We start from the raw sequence: 23,146 nt of genomic DNA, 5'->3' as shown, positions 1-23,146 counted from the left end.
CATTTTCTAACTTTTTAATAACAAAAATGGTTAAGTGATTTGCCAAAGCAATTTACAACTGGCAAAAGAGTCAGGAACACTGCTACATGCACTAGAGAGTATGCATTTTCATAACAGTAAAACAGAGAAAAAGCAACTCAAACCTAGATTACTCAGGTATACTTTTATGGTCACAATATCAACATAAAGATAACAAGCCTTGTTTTTATATGTAAAATAAAATCAAACATTTGCCATCTTTCAAATATTTTATTTTAGTACTTTTAAATATGTTTTAATACAACAAAGATATAAAACAATATATTAATTCAATCTGAGTTTAGAATCAAAACAATATTTACTTATTTACAGTACTTGCTTTAAACTTCACTGGCATACCTTCCAGCCATTACATAATACTATTTTTTCTATGGGAACAAAATTGAAGTAACTGTTCAGTGTGAAAAGTCATGTTTCTACATCCCTATTATGTTACACACTGTGTACAATGCAGTTTGTGATTTCTCACATTTGACATTTCTCATTTAAGAGAACTGAATTGAGACACACACCAAAACTAAGTTACAGTAAGTCTTTAACTATGTAGTCACTTGGCTAACAGGTCAGGTTACCGTGCTCCACATTTAACATCTTAAGTTCTTACACATCTACTACAAACTGGCTTTGAAAATGTGCATATCTCCAAATTATGTACATTATATTCACTGCAACTTCAAGATACAAATGGTAAGTACTGCAGGAAACTGCTATATGAAAAGTTCAGTGTTCACAATACTATAGTGTTTGAAGTTTGTAAGGGTTTTTGGAGGGATGTTTTTCTTAAAACAATGAGCATGACATCTGTAGGTTCACTCCAAAGGATATTTTTTCCAGAAATACTGTTTCAATTAGCATAGTGACAACATCAAATAAGCATCAGAAGTAGTAATCTATATGGATCACCAGTGGTCTACCAATTAATTCCCGATGCAAAAAGTCTTACCCACACAACATAATTCAGAGTGTGTGCTGGCTCACTACTAGGACTTCTGTCAAATAGACTTCCTTCACAAGATTATGATAGTTTTGTAGTTACAGGTCAGCTTTCTAATAAAAAATGCTAGATTATTCAAAACAAAACCAAAAAAGTCAACATCCTCCACAGATTCCAGCAAACTCTCCCACCTCTTCAGTGGAGGCTACGTGGACAGAACGAAATACTAGTTGTCACAATCATTATTGGTTACTTTTCTCATGTTACACTCCAAGTCCACAAAACCCACATTTATTTATTCAAGACATCTGTTATTTCTTCAAATAGATATTTAATGATTAAGATTCAGCTCCACAATAGTTTTGGTGCTTTCAAACCTCAGTAGACATTAAAAAGTACATATAAAAGGAGCTAAATAGAAACAAACAAGTGTAACACTGAAGTGTGCAAGCAYTGCTAAAAAAAGGAGATACTAACTGTTGCAAGGGACTTGTGTTTATCTCAGGAGTTCCAGCCTTCCCTCTTTCCCTCAGATACTCCTTCTGGAATTAAAAAAAATACCACATATAGCCAGCTATGCAGAAGGAGGAAAAAAAAAAAAGAGTATAGGAACCTGTAGTTTTATCTTTGCTGAAGGACTTTAATACTTCTAAATAACATTTTATTTAATATTTGCATCCAAAATAGCTTTTTTTTTTCAATTAATTTCACTGATTTCTGCTTCTTAAAACAACTAACTATCAAGGTTTTTGTTGCATTGTTTTGATGCATTTTTTACAAAGCTTCCCCCCGAACACATTTATGTACTAAGTATTAGAAATTCTACTGGAACATGTTTTCTTCTGTGACAGATGAAAAATCAGGGTAAACTGAAAAGAAAATGACATTATTCCCATTACAGTATCAGTATACCATGCAGAGTATGCACCTGCCCTCATCCAAAAAGAGGCTTAAACTTAACAGGTAACCCTCACTGAAGTTAGTAATTAGTGATTTGCTTAGAGTTAACCATATAGTTTGTTTCATCACAAGCAGTATACTTACAGGATCCCTAAGTCTATCACCTTCCTATCACCTAAGTGGGTGCATACATACATGTACGTCCACACATCCACTCCAAATATAACCCAAACTGATAGCACTAAGGAACAGCTTAGGACTATTGCCAAGTCTCAAGTATTACTGGATTTGCTAAATTACCAAGAAAAAGCATATAAAACACGACCTTCTGCCTCTTGTATATCCAGAGTTATTTGAAGTTAGAAAGACTTTTCTACTTGATTGATACATGCACTCAATAGCACCTGACTCATGTTCTTGCTAGTCACTTGCACTCCCTGGGTAAAGAACTAACATGACTCATTCATTACTCTGAATTCAAATGTCTGCACTCCCCCAGACCACACAAGATGATATGTGTAAGAAACAGATGCAATAAGTTAAAGGAGGGCAAAGGGACTGGTGCATGAACATAAGGGAGAGAGATCAAGCCCAAACATATTTAGCATTATCTCCAAGGCCCACCAAGGTTCTGCTGCCTTCACTTGAAAAGGCTCRTCAGCAGCAGAGAAGCAGCAAACCCCTTTTAAAACACTGACTCTTTAAAAAGGAGGCACAGAATTTTAAGCCTGTCTGTCACTTGTAGCTTGTTTCTATCTAATTACCAGTAAAGTTTATTCTATCAAGTTTAAGAACTCACCTCTGCTATTTTGCAAGTGAAATAAAATTTTTTGTCTTCTAATAATTTCAACCCTTCCACTTGTGTGTTTATAGACAGACAAAATTAACTTCCAAAACAGAAGAGGACAATTATCCTGACAATATTTTAACCCAATCCAGTTCTCACAAAACCAACCTTTGTATACCCTGCATCTTTGACACAGATATATAGCATCAAGGGAATCAGCACAAAACACATTTCTTTAAAAAAAACACTGATAGGCAATGCTGACTTAACGCACTGATTTACTTAGCAGAATTTGAGAAAATAAATTCAGAGAGAAGCCTTATGTTTCAAAGTATTTGAACTTAAAAAAAAMCCCTAGTATTGAAATGATACCTTTACTTTATGTAAACACCATTACACTGGGCTATACTTTAAAACTGTGCCATGTGACTGAGCTTCAAAATAATTTTCAGTGCAGACATAGGTGTGCCAGTTAGCACTGACATGGTTCTTTTCAGAATCAACAGCTTTGCAAGTTTAATTGCACACCTTTCCCCATATTATAACTCAGAATACAACCTTGCACATCATGAAAACAGATGGTTTCTTAAGAGTATAAAACAGCATTCATAACTGTGTATGCATTGCAAAGGCAAATATAAATTAGTAAATAAAACTCTTATGTCAAGTCTCAAGAGGAATGTTCAAATTGCCTTTCCTAAATCAGAAAGGTAAGGACAGCAAATGAATATTCTCTTTTTTGTTAAATATAAGCATACTTCCCCCAATTTGGATGGCAGGAGCCATTAGGCTATGGTGGATTGAACAATACAGTATTATACTTGCAATTTTGCTAAAAATTGGAATGTTACAAATACAAAAGTCTACAGAATAGTACAACATGTGTGCTCAATGCATTTGGTACAGATACTCTAAGATGCACAATTTCTCTGTGAAATAGGAGCTAAATTAAGTTACAAAAGTAATATATTATGAAGAGAGGAAGACTGTCAAGTTCGTAATTATTTCTAGTACAAACCAGGTTTATAAAAGGAACACAGAGAGAAGTAGACCACAGTAGGTTACAAACCTCCAAATACAAAACTGTCTTGCAAGATTCCACCAAAGGGATTCTTTTCCATGCAAATATATGTACATTATGGTCACAAGCGAGTCTGTATCAAGCTGGAAAAGTTTCATGCAACTTTCCAAGGCTAACTTACAYTACCTTTCACACATACCACCTATTCTGAAAGTGCAGTAATTAATTAAAAGGGCTACACACTCATCAGCATAAACCTAATTTCAAATCTCTTCCACCAATGGTAGTATTCTCTTCTTACAAACCACTGCATGAGAAGTCACCAGCTGTGTGACCCTTGCTACACGTTATGGGCTCAGAGTGATTTTTATAACTAGAACTCAACCGCTTACGATACTCTTATCTTTCAGTGTAGTAAATGAACAACTTAATTTAAGAACTAGTCTTTTTTCATACTTGTTAGAAGAACAATACTGTATATATATCCAAATATACTGTGTATATATATCCAGAGATATTCACCATATTGTTGACACCAGAGTGATAAAACATACTTTAAAATAGAAAGATCAATATGAGCACTATTTCCAAAACTCACTATTACACTTTTCCTGAAAGAGTTACTACATGCATTTTCCCCATTGATTTATGGGACAGTAAGATATGTGAAAGTAACTGTTGTATTTTTCCAATGTTAAAGAGCTGCTCATAAAAAGCATGCATAGGTCTGGATATAAAGCAATTAAAACCACACAGAAAACTTATTTTGTGGCTTTAAAAGCACTAAAGCTAAGTTAACTTTACTTTCAGTGGATGTAGCATTTATTTCTAACTCATTTATTGAAACACAAAAGGGAAAACTTGCAAGTGCTAGAACAACTGTATAGACAATTGATAGACTTGACTAAATAAGCTCCCACATAAAAAACAAAACAAAACACACACCACCATGTCATCACTATGTACCCACAAGGCAGACTTTCATTTTTGGCATCCTGTAGGCAGACCATTGATATTCTCAATTATACTTTAAGACTTGTTACTTAACAGTTGAGAGACCCTTTCAGCAAGGAACATCTGCATTCCTCATTATGAGGCAGTACTCCTCAATCTTTAAGTGTACACAGAGTTCATTTTAAAAATTAAACTACTTACGACTGTTTTAAGAGAAAGTCAATGTAAAATACTAATTTTTAAGTCAGTATGTGTAAAGGCTGACATGTCAGATAACGGAGAATATTTGGACCTATAAAGGATAGGTTATATTCAGTACAAGCACATATCTGAGGTTAAAGTTACTTAAACATTCACATAGAACCTTACTAAGGGTAAGTTTTCTGGTTCATATTCATGATTCAGTGACTGCCTTTACCCATCCCCGTCTTGCTTTGTATTTAAGCAAAAACAAAACAAAACACATCCCTGCGAAGTATGGGTAGCCCATTCTATGACCAAGAACCATAAGAGATGAGACAAGGAGGAGGAGACCACGGAGTGAAAAATGTTATTTTATATCCCCCCAGCTAGCCTTGTAGGGTCTTAGTCATAACGCTTCATAAAAATCTGACCCATAGACTCTTAACCCATAGACTCTTCAGCCAATCAATCTTTTCATTATTGTAGGCTTTGAAAAGGGCCAGCAATACTCATTGGGAACAGTACCATTAACATTGCATTCAAAAAATGAAAACATAGGAAACCAGATCCTTGCTCTTCTACTCTGTTGGTATGCTCTAGTATTAGCCAACGTATGATAATACAAGAAGAGTCTTGTAGTGATGTAAAAAGCAATGAAGACATCTATAGAATAATGTTCATGTGCGGCCAAAATGAAGAAGATTCCAAAGAGATTCAGGACCCAGGACAAAGTATGCAAGAAGTTCCAGCTCCTTGGCGTATCTAGGAGAAAAAAAGAAAGTGACTAACTGAACCGTCTCAAAAACCTGAATTATTACTAAACCCATTCCTAGACAATGAAAGTTTACAGACAGGTTTTTAATCCACTAATGTGATTAACTTACTGCCTTCATCTGGAAAGCCTGTTTATATCTACTGGTCCAATAAATTCAATGACAACAAGCACAAGTTGTAAATGTCAATTACTCCATCACTTAATTTACAAATACAGCTGCTGTTATTCATTTCTGGATCAACGAAGCATCTTAAGATGATTTAGGGACATGCAAAGCTGAATTCCTTGTTCAGCACACTTCTGTTAATGAAGATCATGCCTTATTTAGTATTAAGGGGGAAAAATGTCATAAAGCATTTATAATTCTGCTATTGCAGTCATTCCATCATTGTTGAACTCTAATTATCTGAGCTTGCTATAGAATGCATCAAATTGCACTTCATAATTACAGAAGAGCATTACTGTGTGATATCTTCTCATTCATTCTGAGATTTGATATTTTGGCTGTACGGATTACACTAAAGGAACACCTAGCCTGGGATCTTGTTTGACAGAGGTCACTGGCAGATATGTAATGAAGTGTATAAGGAACAGACAAGCAGGAGTGATACCTTCCCCAATATTCTCCCAGTAGCAAACCAGAAAGCCTTTCCAAATTTCTTGGCTCATGTTTTTCCAAATGTGCCCTATTTACACTTCCACTAACCCACATGGTGCTGTTCCTTTCCTGTCTGGAAGAGAACAGTCATGAACCTGAGAAAGAGCACAGCAATCTGAATGTATCTCTCAGCTTTAAAGCTGCACCCTGTGCCTTTGGTGGATGGCAAGCAGTACATACTCCTAATACTTAAGGATATTTAAGTATTGACACTCTGTACTTACATTCTGTGACAAAGAAGTTGAGCATGGTCAGGACAACAGTATGGCCACTGAACATATAATCTCCACACGTATGCACTCCAGTCAGAGTCATACCAAAGCCACTCCATATTGCAAATGCCCGCTGGAGTTTTGCCCAAACATTGCCATACAGCTAAAAGACAGTGACATTAACCTTTAGTAATTCTTTTTTAAAAACATCATCTCCTTAAAAGTTATACCATAGATAACTGAATATTAGCTGTCTAGCAGTATGTACATCTACCATCATTTATCATTTTTGGCTTTTATTAAAATACAAGTTAGCATACATTTGAATTTTTTGAGGCATAGCAAGTCATATTAGTAACTATAATTATCTCTGATGAATCCTGAAATTTAGAGCAAGTATTTTGTGGCAAGTGATTTACATACTGAGTCTGCCACCAGCTTCTTGGAATGTATTCTACCTCCCAATGTGTCATTGTCAAGCTTCTAATATTAAGCTCAAACGTTGCAATTAAAAATTAGGATAAAAATATGAAATCCCATGTTCTATACCTCCTCTTAAAAGGGGTGAAGCCATGCATCCAACAAGACAAAGATGCAATTACTCCATATTCAGCCCTTCCTCATTAAGTCAGTGACTTAGGTTTAGGTTTACATTTCTCTGATGTATTCTCTCCAGTTTAAACTCTGAAATATCCTGAACACTCCCTTCTACCTTCGCCAAATAACTACCTTCTCTCCAAAGTGAAAAATGCCTCTAAGATCCCTAAGAATGCATACTTGCATAATGGGGGGGGGGTTTGGGGGGGGAGGGGGAGAAACATGCTGTTCTTACAAACATGCATCTAACATGATGAACACAACAACATTAACCACAGATTAAATAAATAATAATAAAAAAAAAAGGGAAACAAAATTTTAAAGTATTGTTGGTTTTTACCTTTCCAGTACACTGCAGGTGCTGGCCTGGCACAGAGAGTGAGGTAACGAACATTGTAATGCAACGTAATAAGAATACTGTCCCCATGAGGCTGCACAGCCTTCGCAAAAGTATAGATCTGGGAAAAGTACATAGGAACTGACAGTAAGAATCCTAAGGTATTGTATTATTAGATTAAGAAAGTGATAAAGCATCTTTTCCCCCTCCCCAACTTAATCCCATGAAGTCATTTCACTGTTGTTCCCCAAGTCTCATCGCAAGTTTGGGTTTTTTTTTTAATTGGTGCTATAAAGGTATGGTTGCAAACAAGAGGATGAGACAACATAACAAGCTCACTGCCACCAAAAGGGATAGCCCCGTTCCTCTACAACTACATTTGTACTAGCTTTGAAACTCACATATTCTGTTAGTGAACTGATAAAMCTCAATAAGTTGATAAAAATCTAATTTAAAATGTGCACACACAAAAAGACTTTCTCCCTTCAGTGGCAGCAAGCTGCTAGGTTGGCTCAGTCATGTTGTGGTACTTCATTCTTGTGGAATTTTCTTATACACAAAATTGTTACAGTATGAGAATATATACCACTCCCTGAAATACATAGGTTCTGAAGGAAATTGCATATAGAATTAGTAGAAAAGTACATTCACATCACTCCTTCATAAGGTTCACAAGTCAACATTCTTAATTAAATCCTCCCTAACCCATTTTAATAGAGACATATTAGAAGTTTATCGGCTTTTCTTATTGAAAGGAAAGTCTTAAAGAGTCAAATTCTAGTAACAATCCTTTCTCTGAATCAAGGCACCAGCTAATTTGAATTTACATCTATATCATACCTGTGTTTGTGAAGGAGAAGAACCAACAGCCAAATATAGCAAAGAATTACACCACACACTTCAGTCATAGCAAAAGCCCATGGTATCCTAGGGACACTAAAACAACGATGAATCAAGAAAGTTAACTTACAATACAAAAGCCTAGTTCTTTCTAGTCTCAGTATTTAGAATACAGGCATGTAAATTTGTAAGCTCTAACTACAGAACTAACTTGCATTATTCTGAAAACAGTTTAAACTACAACCAAAAATTGCTAACACACAAATTTTAATCTGTTAGACTGGATTAAACATGATTTATATTCATTTTTAAGTACCTTATCTCTTTCTAATAATGTATTTTTGGCAGACACACATATGGAATTCACTAAGTTGAAGAAAATCTCTAGGATACTTTCTAATACTTTACATGTGTAATTCCCTACCAAGATGTGTTCCTTTATCATCCAGTTTCCCAATGATCTTCTCCATCCTGACACATTAACTTGCATCATGTCTATTATGCTGCATTTGCAAGAATGCCCAAAGTTTAAAACCATAAATATATGTAATGAAATAGGACTGCACAGAAAAGTATTAGGAAAAAAATTACTTTCAGTGTTAGATTTCAGTGATAATCACTATATGCAAACCTTTCAGACTKGCTTGTCAAAATATTTAACAGCTTCTTGCACACATAAGGCACTAGTAACAATTTCCACTCTACAACTTCACCAAAATACAGACTGGCAGACTTCAGCAGAGTTTGTTCGTCAAAATTCTCTGTTCCCTTTGATACGAAGGGGTAGCAAAGCGCTGCTCAAATGCTAGCTCTGTAGTAATCCTCTGGCATTGTTTTGTGGGCTGCTGCTTTCCAGCCTCATCCATCCTCCTGCCCACTGAATGCTGTGTTAGTGCCTGGAAACAGAGTCCAGCAATGCTGTAACTCCCAGTTTCCCTCCTCCATTCTACTCTGCTTGGTGCGGCCAATTCTTGCCAAGGGATACCTACATTTGCAGTGGATTTTGCACACTTATTCAAAAGATTAGCCCTACTGACTTCACTAAAACAATTAATGAAAATAGAGATTACTGGCAGGAATAAGCAGACCACAAGACTAAACTCTTAGACAGTTTATCTTGTCTTCTTAAACTCTCTAGACATGAAGTTCTCTATGGTGTAATTGCACATCCTTGAATAGACCATTTATCCCCTATTAAATTTCTAGCCAATGACTAGAATTTCACCTTTCTGATTGTGTATCTTTTCAGACTGAAGTGGAATATTTTCTTCAACACTAAAAAATGAGCAGGCACTGCATAAATCATGACAATGTTTTAGTACATAGMTACTCTGTGGTTAAAAATAGGCTGTCTGTTAAGCCTACTTCAGTGTCCCTAAGCCATCTTCAACAAGCATACAGTGGAGAGACAGTATAAAAACAGTATTAATGTTATCACCTTTCAATTTTCTTGCTCACTGGCACTTGGCTTACAAACTACCTCAAAGCAGAAGAAAGTGTACCTTCTCCACAAAGCCAGCCATCAGTGGGGCTCCTGGGACTCACAGACAACTCAGAATTAAGACAAGGATATTTCTTCATCAAAATTTTTCTATTTCAAGACAGGTAAAAACTTGATGGCAACATCTGAATTTAGCAAAAGCACATGGCTGCTTATCTATGCCAGCTGACCACTTTTCTCTATGTACAGAAATCAAGAGACAAATACATCCAGATTTATTTTAACAACACATCTCAGGCATGGTGGAAAGAACCAAAACACTTCAGTATCCTCCAGGAACTCAAACAGCAATTTCCGTAGAAGATGCTCTTCCCCCCTTTCTAACTTCCAATGTAAATAAACTACTTTGGATAGGTCAAACAAGTAAACTAATCTATGAATGAAGCTAGGTTCTAACCCAAAAAGTTCATTTTCAGCTTTTATCAGTAGGACTATTCAAATGCACAGGTCCTGTTTTCTTCCTTTAACTTTTCTCAGACAAAAGCATGTAACTGGTTTCAAAAGAACAAAATGGTGTTTGCTTGAATACCCCACAAAATCTAATTCCTAATTCTGCAATGATTAAAGACAAGATACATACAAGAATAAGATTTTTTTTTTTTAAAAAAAAGGTTCATCTTTGAGAGCCTCAAGCATTATGCAAAACCCTCAAGAAAAGTAAAAGCTCTTAAACTCACTGAAAGATGGACTTATCAGCAAAGCAACCACCCCTTGCTATTAACATTGCAAGTTCAAGCTCTTAAGCAGGTTCCACAAAACACCTATACTAGAATGAGAGGACGGAAGAATTTAATCCCTATATTGTAGTATTAGTTACTATTAGTAGTTAGCTGAAGTTGTAGAAATAAATATAAACTGGGTAGAACAGCTCACTTTCTTTTCTCCTGCTAAGACTAAATCTCTACTTCTAACTGAAGCACATTTCAATCTTAACAGACTAATAACACTCAAATTATTATTTTGCAGAAGTATCTTCAAGAGCATATGAAGCGTTTTAACAACCAACCTATGCTTTAACCATCAATTTATTGGTTTATTTTAAAAGAAAATTTCTTACCTGTCTAGAAATATGTCTGGCAGAGGTGGATATGTTTGCATGTCAGGTACTCGCTCATGTACTATAACCATTACAAACGATGTAAAGCCAAACACTATGAAGACATACACACAACTTAAAACAGTCTTCCAGTACTCTGGGTCCAACCTTCGCATACAGTGTTTGTTTTTTCCATTTGTGTATTGATACTGATCACCATTTGAGTCAGTAATTGGTCCATCATAGTCCCGAGGTACTTCACCGTTACAAAACCAATCTGCACCTTGAAGTGAACCAACATTCGGGCACACTGTGCTAAGATGACTATCACTGCTGTAACCCAGCTCTTCTAGGACATCAATATGTTGTTTTTGTAGTTTGCGTATGGACAACATTAGCCTTTTGATATCCCCCAGGACTTTGATTTCTAAAGGAGGGGATCGTAAGTCATATTCGGTAAGTGTCAGTAATGTAATTCCATCTAGCCTGTGTCTATTGCACAAAATATCCACATATTCACAGAAGCCTTCTTCCTTCAGCCACTTGGCCACATTCTTGGTAGTCCAACGTCGAATGCAAAGCTGGTTATTGCCTGCCATCATCCTTCTCTATTCGCCAACAAAATAGACCTGTTATATATTGGAGAAAGACAAGACCTAAATGTTTAGTAAAGATTACTGAAATGTCAGTGCATCTTGTGCACTTCTAGATGCTTAATTAGCCAAAGAACTTTTACACAAGAGACAACTTAAAAAAAAAGTAATTCATTATGTAAGTAGTAAAATAAAAAGTGCTTTAGACTTTATTATTATTATTATTATTAAAGCAAAACTAAATTCAGGTCATCTAACTCACTCCTAAACAGAAACAGAAATTTAAAGTTACCCAGAAAAAGACTATTTCCTAGGTGTACCCAGTCTAGTTTTAGTCTCCTGCTTAAAAAAAAAAATTGTTAATTATACTAGGCAATGAAAAAACAAAGATTATTCTGTTTAAATATCTGCTTAAGCATTATTCTTTTCTACTATTTGCAATTCCTAAACTAAGCAAGAAAGGATAGCCAGGAACCATATAAAAACCAAATCAGGACTAAAATAGTACATTACAGGTCCAAAACGTTCCACTGTTCCAAAAATATATACTGAAGCTTTGGTGGCTTGAATCCCCTGGTAAACTTAAGCCAAGGTATCTACAATAATTAGGTGCATGTTAATGGTGCAGTAGTCATATTTCAATATATGTTTCCTCCAAAGTAATTAAGATAAATGATTTGCAGTATAATAAACATTTAAAAGGTGAGTATCTTAGAATAACATTACTGGAAACTGAGCATCAGTTTTAATTCCAATCCCATCTTTAAAAGCGATGGGATAACAGATACCACAACAGCTCACCACAGATAGTTATTGAGGAAATCTCTTCATAGAGAATACATTTTTTCTGTTTTCTTGACTCTAAAATATTGTTTGAAGGAACACTTCAAACATCACAGCAACACTTTATTCACGTGGAACTGACAATTGTAGACTGTAGTGCTAGTCCACACCACCACAAGTAATTTAGTATTTTTAGAGAAAACAAACAAATAAACAAACCCCCCACACAATATGATCCATTAAATACAGGAAAAAAATAGAAAGGCTACCAGTGATGTAAAACTAATAAAAAGCTTATCCAGTATTTAAGAACATAAGAACAGCAATACAGAATGAATTTGTGCATAATTTGTATTTGGCAGCTTATGTACAGCTACCCTCCAAGGAATGGCTACAGTTTTACAACTTTTCCTTACTAGGAAAAGCATTTACTAGATTCCTTCAATCATGGTGACAACCAAATCACAAAAAAAGAAGATAATACAACACACTAGCTGCCACAAACATTTCATTCAAGATTTTCAGAGTGAAAATAAGGAAACGTTCTATTTTATCTATTGTTTAGCTTCTGCATGTAGTAAACACATTCAAAACCAGTGCAAATATTCAACTTGAAGTTTTACATAGTTTTCGGGGATGCAGCCTGTGAAAAGGGTTGAAAAGGTAGAACTCTTGGTCCCACCAAAAGCTTGCTCTTTCTCACTTTTCTTTTTAAAAAAGCACTGTACCTATAATACTACTTTCTGAAAATTCGCATTTGTTATTTTTAGAAGTAGCACTTCACACAATTATTGGATGCAACTGTTTTTTCCAGCTTACATCTAATAGGACCATATACTTTCTTCAATATTAGCAGAGATTCAATTTTGTCCATCAAGATTTCACATTAATGCAAAAGAAACCTTTTAGAAGGAAAATGAGAGCACCAATCACAGTTGCCATACCAAAGGATTAAGGGAGTGTTACTTTTGAAGATATTCTTCTCACTGGGGTCGACTGTATACTGGAGAATATGCACTTAATGCATAGGTTTAACTTCTTAAAATTCTATATACAGTCAATAAATACATAAACTTTAATACCTTGATAAAAATAGTTGCCAAATCACCCCAAAACCACTACTGGAGTCTCTGTACTTTCTGTACTCTTCCTTTTCCATATAGGAGAGCAGCACACAAATGATTTGTGTAAATAATAACACCATTATACATAGCATATAAATATTATACAGAAAACTGATTTTAGTGAGTAATGAAACTGTCTGCATGTAATATTAAACAAAAACAGCTTCTACTTAAACTGACAAGTCTGCCACTTAATGCACCTGACATCCTTCTTAACCCACAGTTTCTTCTTGGGGGGAAAAAAAAAACAAACCTATGAGCTGGAAAAGGCATGGTCTTCTCTTCAAATGTAGACTTATTTATTAAGGTTATCATAAAGACAGCTAATTCTGGTTAGCAATATTTGTCCATTGCTGTGGTACTTTGCTACTTTCGAAAATCTTGTGCAACAACTCTCTCTACTTTGATCACACAGTTATTAGCAAAAGAAATTATAACGTTTAATTTGTAATTAATGATCAGTGATAACTGACCTGTTCTGTACTACATCTTGTTTCATCTTAAGTAAAGTAAAAAGTTTTACTGAAAGTTAAAAACAAAACAAACAAACAAACAAACCCCACCACACATCCACCTGAGTCACCTATCTGGACTTCTAGCTTTTCTTACTCAGAAACATAGATGAAATGCAACAAGGACAGAATTTGTTAACTGTAACATTACATACAGTGTAACACTAATCATCACAGTTTTCTAGAAGCAGTGAATTTAAAAACCACCAAAAATTCACCCAACTTACTGATTTGTCTTCTAACCAAAGCCACGTCTGAAGGTCAAGGCAGGAAATTCTCCTTAATCTACAAGAATTCTGTTTGTGTGTTACCAGTCAAGGATCCTAACACCAACCTAGTATTTATTCATCTAGCATTGCAAGAATAAAATACAACTCCTATATTACATGCAAAAAAGGTGACCTTTTAACACTGAGTAAGCATACCGCAAAACGTCAAAGGTCATTACTGAAACGGCTGGATCTCAGAGAAAGTCTGCATCTACTTATGATGCACCTGATAGGGCCTGCTCCTATTTTTAAACACTGTCAAAGAAAAGAAAGTTGAGCAATTGAAAGACAAAGTACTCAACAAAAGGAACAAGCTCTTACACAATACACAAATGTAAACTATTCCACACAGCTCATACTGAATTTCATCTTTACAGCAACAGTTAAGTTCAGACAATGCAATTTCTTCAAACTTGGAAGCTGTATTCTCCTTCAGACTACTCATTTAGAGCCACTTTTGTGGTCTACGCAGTGAACAGCACTTTTCCTAATAATCTTGGCACCTGGAATACAACACAGATCTCTATACCCAACTAGCAAATGTTCATTTGTGAAGCTTAAGAAAATTGCCACCTTACAGGCCAGAAGCAGGAATATTCTATATCCACGATAATCATGCCTTTTTGTAACTTCTTCACCCCAGTATTTTAACTTGGACAGATTTCATTTGTGTTTTTAACATTATCAGTCCGCAATGCAAGACTGACCAATGAAACAGAAGAGACCAAGTCACCTAGATAACGGTACTTGTCTTTTAATAGAAAATAGCACTGAAAACTACTTTTTTGCCTCCTACATTCCTGGTTTTATCTCTGAAACCAAATAATGGAACATATACGAGTAACACGGAGCAAGCAGGAACTTAAGTGCCAGAGGACAGAAGATACTTTTTTCCCCAACATCAGCAATGTCTGAGGCCAGCCAGTTATTTGCTTTCCTGTTACTGTGGTCTTACATTTAGTCAGTTCATCAGTAGTGCGTATCATGGGTTCCATTTCCCTTTTTCCTTCCCCAGTCTTTCTATTAACAGCATGAACACAACTGAATAAGAACCTGTGTGTGTGCATGCACATATGCATGTGTATAAGGAAATCTTTTTTAAAAAGTTATATTATGAGCCATGCATATTTCTAGAATTTGGCCAGGGCATTTTAAAAGAAGAGGTGCCTGTTGGAGGCAGAGTTAGCTGTTAGCTCAGTATGTTTCCTAATGCTTATTTAAATATGGAAAATTAATCTCTATCAAAATGATTATCCACAATTTGTATCATGTTTTCCACTACTGAATTACTGCCAGTCAGCCATTAAGTAGCTCTGTGTTTAAAACTTTCCAAGCATACCGACTTTGAGTCAGAATATTGAGCTAAAAATGTGGAAAGCTGGATATGATTATCACTACTACAGCCAGGGGAAAGTAGCATTAACATACTAACATTTGGCTGTGATCCTGTTACAGAAACAAAACTTGATTACACTAGAATCATAGCTGAAAGGTTAAATGAAATTCTAGTTATGTCTGCAGCACAGCGCACAATACTAACTGAATTAGTTTACTGCAGATATGCATGCAAAAATCCTACCAGCACGATAACTGTTCCATGATCTGGCCATGCGTGCCTGGGAGGCAAAGCCTGTAGCTCTCTTTGCTGACATGCTTCATGATTTCTTTTCCAAATAGGTTCAAATCTTGCCATCCTTGAGAGGAATTTTAGGAAGGACAATGAAGAACTATCAGATCTCAAGTGATTTAGCCTACATTTCTGTGTAGAAGGTTTCAAGCTGAAGTATAGACAAGTCCAACTAACCCCTTCCTTTAGTGGGTCAACTGGCCTAAGAGTAAAACACCTCACACCTCAGGTGAAAAGCTTTTCTGCACAAAGTCTGCTGTTTGCAGTGCAGATATGACCCAGGTTTGAGTACTTGGCTCCCCTGCACAAAAAAGCCATAAACAAGAATGTATGCTAAGCCAACTTGTAACAGTAATGCTACTGTCACATACCAATTTAGAAATGCTGTGCTGGAAAAAGAACATACAGCACTGCCTTGTTATGCATAGAAAGTCTCAGATTCTCTGTCAACTGGCATTAGAAGCTTGTCACTTGCTCTTCTTGAAAACTCTTGAATATCTTCAGTGCTTATTTAATCAAATAGAATCAAAGGTTTCATTGCAATACAGTATACATTAATGCAGTGATCTGATTCTTACCTAAATGCCACTATACATAGTAAGAGATCTAGTAAACACAAGGAGAAAAAGAAAACTTGCATAAATAAGATGTGATTTTTAAAGTTATTTTTAAATACAATAGCTACACCTGTACATATGACTGATGAAACACAGCACAAAAGACACTGAGACTGAAAAATTACAGAAATATTTTCCTGAAGCAAGCTTACAATAACTTCAAATGCAGAAACATTCCCATAAAACTTTCATTCTGTTTTTCTTAGGGACTTTGTAATAAAAGTTGTTTCATAAACATTTTTAGTAAGTGACATTGTCAGCAGTATTTTAAATTGTACTCAAAGGTCTTAGTGCTTTTTCTGAAGGCAAGATAAGAAATCTCTTAAAGTAACACGTTTAGCTTATTCTATGTCTTAAATTTTTAAACCATAAAGGAATATGTGTTTTTCTAGCATTACTTATTAAAGTGCTGCACTGTGGAAAATAAATATAAAGTTTATACTTAGAAATTCAAAGATTTGCTCCATATGCTTAGAAGAGTCTTTCTGCTGGAAAGCAAAACTGACAGCAGCTATTACAGAAAATCCTGAAAGTTAAACATATTTGCCTTAAGAACCACTAAAGTGCTGTTACATATTGCAGCAAGCTGAAGAGTATACGTACTGCTCCTTGACTTTTACACATCATTAAACCAAATGGGTTGTACTGTACTCAAGTGAATGCTCTTAACAGCTCACCTTTAATCTAATAATTAAACAACAAAACATTTTTCACCCTGCCACCATAATTCAAGGCGCACAAGTGATTTTTAAACAACTGAATAAGTACTTCCCCACTCAAGTTATCTTAGAACACAGCTCAGAGTATTTCATTAATATTTGTACAAGACCTTGAACACTTCGCATGCTAAAAGTCAAATGTCAAGTGTTTTTTGTTTTTTTTTCCCCTTCCTCCAACCTCAAGAAATATTATATCCATCTGATAACAGAATGTTTGCTGTTGCTTATCCAACTTACCAGAAAAGCAATGTGGGTTTGCTTCTCTCTTTCACCTCCTCCTTTTCTTCCCACCCCCTCACCTTAAGATGAAAATATGGGGGAGACAAGAAAGAGCTAAACATCCAGATTAATACTAGAGCAATATTGGAAGTAAAACTGTTTGTTCTTACTCTCCACAATCACTTACAGTCTGCTTCCTAGTCTACTGAAAATCTAGGAGCCTTCCTCATTTTAGATGTATTTAATTAAATAAGAAAGGGATACCACTTCTAAAAATTATATGATTATCATTAAACATTTGTAATGTAATATGGCTTGTGTATCTCAAGCAGCTTAGTGGACTGCAACACTGAGCTCTGTACAAAGAAAAGTGACAGTGTAGAACTGGAAAGATTGCAACTTCTAGACCAGTGTTTTAATTGTATGCCATGGGGAAAAAAAAAAAAATCTGTCAAAAAGATCGTGTTATATAGCAAACAAGATAACCTAGAATTCTTGCTCTTTACAGGTCTACCAAATGTTTCCTCCACATAAGTAGTGTTTTCACAGCTTAAACTTATCTAATTTCCCAATGAATTTCTTCCCACTGGATATAAAATCACTTTGCCCCAAACCTGCAAGCTGATTTTGCCTTTTTTCCATATCACACAAAGCAAGATAAAGAACAAGACTACAGGAATTTGCTTACCTCTGGTATCCAGCAAAAGGCACCCCCTACCAAACATGAAGGGCATTTAAGTGCCAGAAAAGGTCTTGCTGAGTTTTCGTCACCCCAGAGCACAGCATGATCAGCTGCTCTGTAGAGATGGCACATACACCGTGTCCAGTTGCATGAAGGAGCTCTGTGGAGATGGAGCATACTTTTTAGTGCAAATCAATTCTTCCATCAGTTTATCTTACAACACCAAATGTGTTTTTTTCCTGAATTTTGCAAACAGAGGAGTCAAATACAAACCATCAGACCACTTCAACTTCAATTATAAACCAATAAAAAGGCAAACATTAAAACTACCTCTCATTTGGTTCTTCTTCCATCAATTCACGAATCTTGAAAAAAATACCCTTTTGAAATATAATTACAACAAAAATTAGAAAAGCGTAACACTGGCAATAATTAACTGAATAGTTTGAGAGGCCACCTAATGCATTAGCTATGTAGATTTGGCAGACTGGATAACAGTTCCTGCAAAGTTAACTTTCTAAACATACTTAGGACTTAAACTCCTATTTAAAAAAAAAAAAAAAAAAGCCTGCTAAAGGCAGACTGCTCCATTTAATCAAGAAACCTGAAGAGCATGCATGTAAAACAGCAATGGCACTTTTCTGCACTGCCTTGCTGATTGTTTAATCAAATCCTGCTTACTCAACCACTTTTTACAGAAAAGCTAAATACTGTGCTCTCAAAAAAAGAAAAAGGAAAAAAAAGAAAAAGAAAAATCACCAACTGACTGAGGAAAAAAAGTTATCAGAATATCAGCTTTGACCTGGTACAACTGTTTCTACATCTAACTGTAAGACTGACACACAACATAAGCACTTGTCATCATTTCTAGAAGCAATTGTTTTCTGTCAAGGCTAACATAGGTATTAAAATCAAACAATCTGTCTCTCTTAACAGAGATACTATACCAAAAGAGCACAGTAAAAGCGCACAGCTAAGCTGCCCAATATTTGACATACTCTTGTTCAGCAGACTACAGATTCTGCCACCAATCTGCTAAATGTTTGCACTGTCATCTGAAGAGATTTTTTTATTGTTGACCAGTATCAAAATGAAAAATTTACACAGTTCACAAAAAATAACAAGGCACAGAAGCCTAGAAAGTGCTAAAACTCTAATCTTTGCCATCGAACAGGTGAGGTTAGAAGCACATCCGATTTTTAGTTTCTTCCCGGACTGCAGATTCCCTAAAGTTTATACCAAAGCCTCGAAGGGGCCCAGCGCGCTCTGCCAGCCAACGCGAGGCGAAGCACAGGTTTAGAGCTGCGCCCGCGACAGACAGCACGCTAATTACGGAGAAGCGGGTTTTTCAGCGCGAAGAGAAAACACAACATGAGCTTAATGGGCAGCTTCCGTCGGTACCTCCCAGCACGGCCGCAGCGCTGCCCCCTCCCTCCCTCCCTCCGCGCCGGGCCGGGCGGGCCGAGGCGAGGCGCAGCCGGGCGCCCGCACGCCGGGCCCCGAGGCGGGCAGCGCCGGGAGCCGGTGCGCGGCGCAGGGCTCCCGGCCGAGGGGCGGCCGCGGCCCCCAGCCCCAGCTCGGCCCCAGCCTCAGCTCGGCCCCGGCCCCGGCCCCGCGGCGGCGACGCCGCTGCCGCACGACCCCCCGCCGTGCCGCGGCGGCGAATCGCCCCCCGAGCCGCCCCCGTGCCCGGCGCCTCACCTGCCGCGCCCGCGGCGCTACGTGGCGGTGCCGCAGCGCCCTGCTGCGGGGCGGGGGCGGCGGGGGCGGCGACGGCAGCGGCTCCGGCGCGTCCTCGCTCCCCCAGGCGGCGGCGGCGGCGGCGGCCCCCACAGCCGCCCCATCCCCGGCCGGAAGTGGCGGCCACCAGCGCCAGCCCCGAGGAGGTGGCGGAAGGGGCGGGGCCGAGGCGGGGCGGGGCACCTTCCGGGAGGGGCGGGGCGGGGCGGCAGCTTCCCGACCGCGGAGGCGGCCGTTGGCACGGCCTCCCCGCCCTGGGCCGGCGGCGCGTCCTGGCTCTGCGCTGCCTGCGGGGCCCGCGTCCTCCCCCCGCTGCCCCGCGCCCGTGCAGCGCTGGGGCGGGGCGGGGCGGCCGGCCTGCCCGCTGAAGCCCCGCGCTGAGGGCGGGTAGCCGGCGACGACCAAGCCCTCCCCCGCGGTCTCGTACCGGCTGGCCTCCCGCGGCCTTGCTGGCGCTGGCCCAAGGCGCGCGAGGGACTGCTGCCCCCCGCCTTGGCACCGGCAGCGGCTCCTGCGCTACCAACCCCCAGGAGCTAGTGCTCCTCTCGTTAAACTCACCCCAGCGTCCAAACTGTACCGACTCTTGAAAGGTTCGTTGGGCCTGTCCTGCCTTAGAGCAGCAGGAATGAAGGCCTTAGACACGAGCATAGTCACCACTTTGAGCTGTGAAATAAATTCATAATCTGTAGATGGTTGGCAGCATATTGCACAGCAGTCATACAGCAAGAAAAGACGAGATTTTCTGTAGTCCCGACACAGTTCAGCTGGAGAGAAGTAAGGGTAGCTTTTGCTTTTCTGRCTAAAGAACAGCAGAACATAATTAAACTAGAGTAAAGATATAAAATTGTACTCTACAGGAAGATACTGTAGTATGACATTTTCTCCAGTATGATCTCTCTGTCTGTCTTCTGGGAAGCACCTTAGTACAGTCTGGACATTGCAAAAGGGATGGAAGTTTCCTACCACATTAAATAGAATTTTATTAAGCTGATAAATAAACATTTAGAATGATCCTTCCATCATTAAAAAAAAAAAAAAAAAAATCACTTAGTGTAGTCATGAAAATATCCCCATCCTTCGTTAAAGGCATGCCTCTGAAGAAAAGAGCAGAGAAAACTTGCAAAACTCTCTTAAAGCTGCTGTCAATATGAATATCACAGAAACTGTTATGAAACATTTTTCTCTCTTTTAGATGCACCATTTTTTTGCACTGTTATTCTTTTCTGATGTCTGTAGAAAAAATAAATCTGAAAACTGGCAGGTGGCCAACAGCACTTTGTCAATCATTTATTCGAGGTGATCCAAAGCACAGATGTGAACAGCACAAATGACTTATGAAAGCTTCAACAAGGCACTGTAACTTTAGGTGCTCCATAACCTATAAATAATACAAATGGAGAGGACAGATAAATTATAAATAAATGACTTCAGAAATAAATTTATTTTGTATATCAGCTGACTGTGTTAGCAGCCAGCCCTTTGCAGCAGCATACTGCAGTCTGAAGAACATACAGAACTAACTTTATTGATGATGCAATTACAGTGAGGTCCAATATAAGTCTCCTAAGTTGTAGCTTCAGTTGAAGTAAAAAGTGTAGGTGCCAGTGTAGCTCCATTAAGTTAATGAAACTCGCCATATGAGAGAATTTGACCTTGAATTCTTTCTTCACAGAGGAAAAAAAGCAATCTTTTGCAATCCTTGTGCATGTGTTAGTAAAGAAAGTAAAGGAAATTTTGCATTTCAAAAGTCTTCGCAGCTACATCAAGTTGTCAAGTCATTGAGTAGTCTAATGCAAATGTCCAAGATTGTACAGTATTTGTTTAGAATATACATTCTAAATAGATGAAATAACAGGTATTCAAAATAAAAACAAGCTGGAAGAACTTCTACCCATTATTACATGTGCTGATCTTGGTTCAGAGATGCTTATCTCTATGCAGTCTGTTCCATCTATCTTTTTTTTTTTTTTTTAACACCAAATGTTACATAGTTTTTCAAATGAGCTGCTGAAGTTTGAGGGAATGTTTCTTTGCCAAGATTTACTACCCTCTGCAAACAGTGTAGGAATTATGTGCTGCTTCAGTCCTTACAATGTTCTTCTTGCCCTTCACATGCACTAGATGAAAAACCTCACAAGACCAAATTCACCAGTGACAAACTGTAGAACATATGCATGTGAATTTGAAAAATAAACAAACAAAAAAATCAGAGATCTGAGGATAAGCTGATAATAAAGCAGGCTGAAATGTTAGAGTAATTTAACTTACTCCAGGTTCACATTCATTGTGTAATCAAAATAACTGGTATTCATCTGACAAGGAAAACAAAATTACAGGAGAGCAAGGAGGATAAAACAGAACTGTAATGCTTCTTTACTGTGTGCATTCATTGCTTTTTCTGCCATGAATTTTTTCCACACCAGCTGCCAGTAAATTATAACTCTTTGCACACTTCCAGATGCCAAGTTGGTATAATTTACAGTACATTGCCACTTTTATTTATATTTGCATTTGTATGGGTACAATCTTTGTAATTTATTTGCCCTGCAAGACCTCACAATGCTAGGTCTAGAGATTACCATATCAATAGAAAAGGATTATATGAATCAGTGTCTGCATTAGCAGCAATCTCACTTCAGTGATCCAGAGGGTGCCCTGTTCCCATATCTGTGAGAAGTTGGATTTTGGCTGTGTTTTCTGTAACTTGAAAAAAAAGTTTCCCCATAGAAGCCATGTCTTTTGCTTTTTCTTGCCCAAGTGAATAACTGTTTTGTACTAATAAAAGCACATTTTCACATGTTGGCTACTTCTCCCAGAGCAGTTTGACCAGTCTCATAAATGATCTGCTATCACCTCCGTGTTCTGAAAGGTGAAGTGATTTATTTTCTTACAAGGCCATATCCAGATTATCTTTACTCTGTATTCCATCCTCACTGCACAGCTCACCAATTTTCTTGTTTCCTGTTCCCTCATTTACTCACATGGCTGAAAGACTTCTATTTCTTTGTTTTAATATCGTTTCTAAGATCTATTTCAGCATGACTTTTAACCATTTTTACCTTATTGCAACATTAATGTAATTCTAAGGCCCCGAAGAAAAAATATTAGATACTTACGAACTAGAAACTTCACTAAAGCAGCATAAAAGTGGCTGCCACCTCATTGCATAATCTAAAATAAGTAGATTGAAAACTGAAAACACAAGCATCTAAAACCTCAGGAAAAGCCACTACAGCAACACATGCAACAACACTAACTTGCCTTGGCAACCCGAGGCCAGTTCATAGATCCCTGCTTCTGCTGCAACACAGTAGATAACATTATGCCCAATTCCTCAGAAAAAGATAAACAGAATTAAGAACATGGGCCCTCCCATCCCCAGAAGTCCTCGCASAAGAAGAAGTTAGGTTCCATTTCCACTGATGTATTATTGGGAAGACACTTCACCTGTCTATCTTTATCCTATCACAGTAAAGTAAGGACAGTG

The 23,146-nt window shown here is 37.7% G+C and overlaps 2 protein-coding genes across 3 annotated transcripts in view; both read right to left on the bottom strand.

The window, feature by feature from the left end:
- VDAC2 (voltage dependent anion channel 2) overlaps positions 1–18,063 on the bottom strand; it is a 51,181-nt gene extending 33,118 nt beyond the window's left edge. The window contains exon 1 of the mRNA XM_026055868.1: positions 17,926–18,063. Within this exon, the coding sequence (XP_025911653.1) occupies positions 17,926–17,971 (46 nt within the window). The 5' untranslated portion in view covers positions 17,972–18,063. The remainder of the gene's footprint in view (positions 1–17,925) is intronic.
- SAMD8 (sterile alpha motif domain containing 8) lies at positions 3,148–18,013 on the bottom strand. Of its 2 annotated transcripts, none has more exons than XM_026055866.1 (6): positions 17,926–18,013; positions 10,796–11,403; positions 8,238–8,333; positions 7,401–7,518; positions 6,476–6,626; positions 3,148–5,580 (listed from the first exon to the last, which is right to left on the bottom strand). In XM_026055866.1, the coding sequence occupies exons 2-6, from the start codon at positions 11,374–11,376 to the stop codon at positions 5,276–5,278; spliced, it is 1,251 nt and encodes a 416-aa protein (XP_025911651.1). In that variant the 5' UTR covers positions 11,377–11,403; positions 17,926–18,013; the 3' UTR covers positions 3,148–5,275. The 2 variants fall into 2 exon arrangements, with proteins under 2 accessions (XP_025911651.1, XP_025911652.1); XM_026055867.1 differs by lacking the exon at positions 17,926–18,013 and adding an exon at positions 17,256–17,446.
- Positions 18,064–23,146: the final 5,083 nt, after the last annotated feature.

Source organism: Apteryx rowi, unplaced genomic scaffold (genome assembly GCF_003343035.1).
Source record: "Apteryx rowi isolate R43461 unplaced genomic scaffold, aptRow1 scaffold_126, whole genome shotgun sequence".
NCBI classification, from domain to species: Eukaryota; Metazoa; Chordata; class Aves; order Apterygiformes; family Apterygidae; genus Apteryx; species Apteryx rowi.
The sequence above is the reverse complement of the archived record's forward strand: the minus strand, read 5'-3'. Positions and strand labels throughout refer to the sequence as shown.

Excerpts from the sequence above, each read along its gene's own strand:
- SAMD8 (XM_026055866.1), bottom strand. The coding sequence starts at position 11,376 with ATGATGGCAGGCAATAACCAGCTTTGCATTCGACGTTGGACTACCAAG. Across the intron at positions 8,334-10,795 it reads CCAGACATATTTCTAGACAG|TGTCCCTAGGATACCATGGG; the intron begins GTAAGAAATTTT and ends TCGTTGTTTTAG. Across the intron at positions 6,627-7,400 it reads ACCTGCAGTGTACTGGAAAG|CTGTATGGCAATGTTTGGGC; the intron begins GTAAAAACCAAC and ends ACTGTCTTTTAG.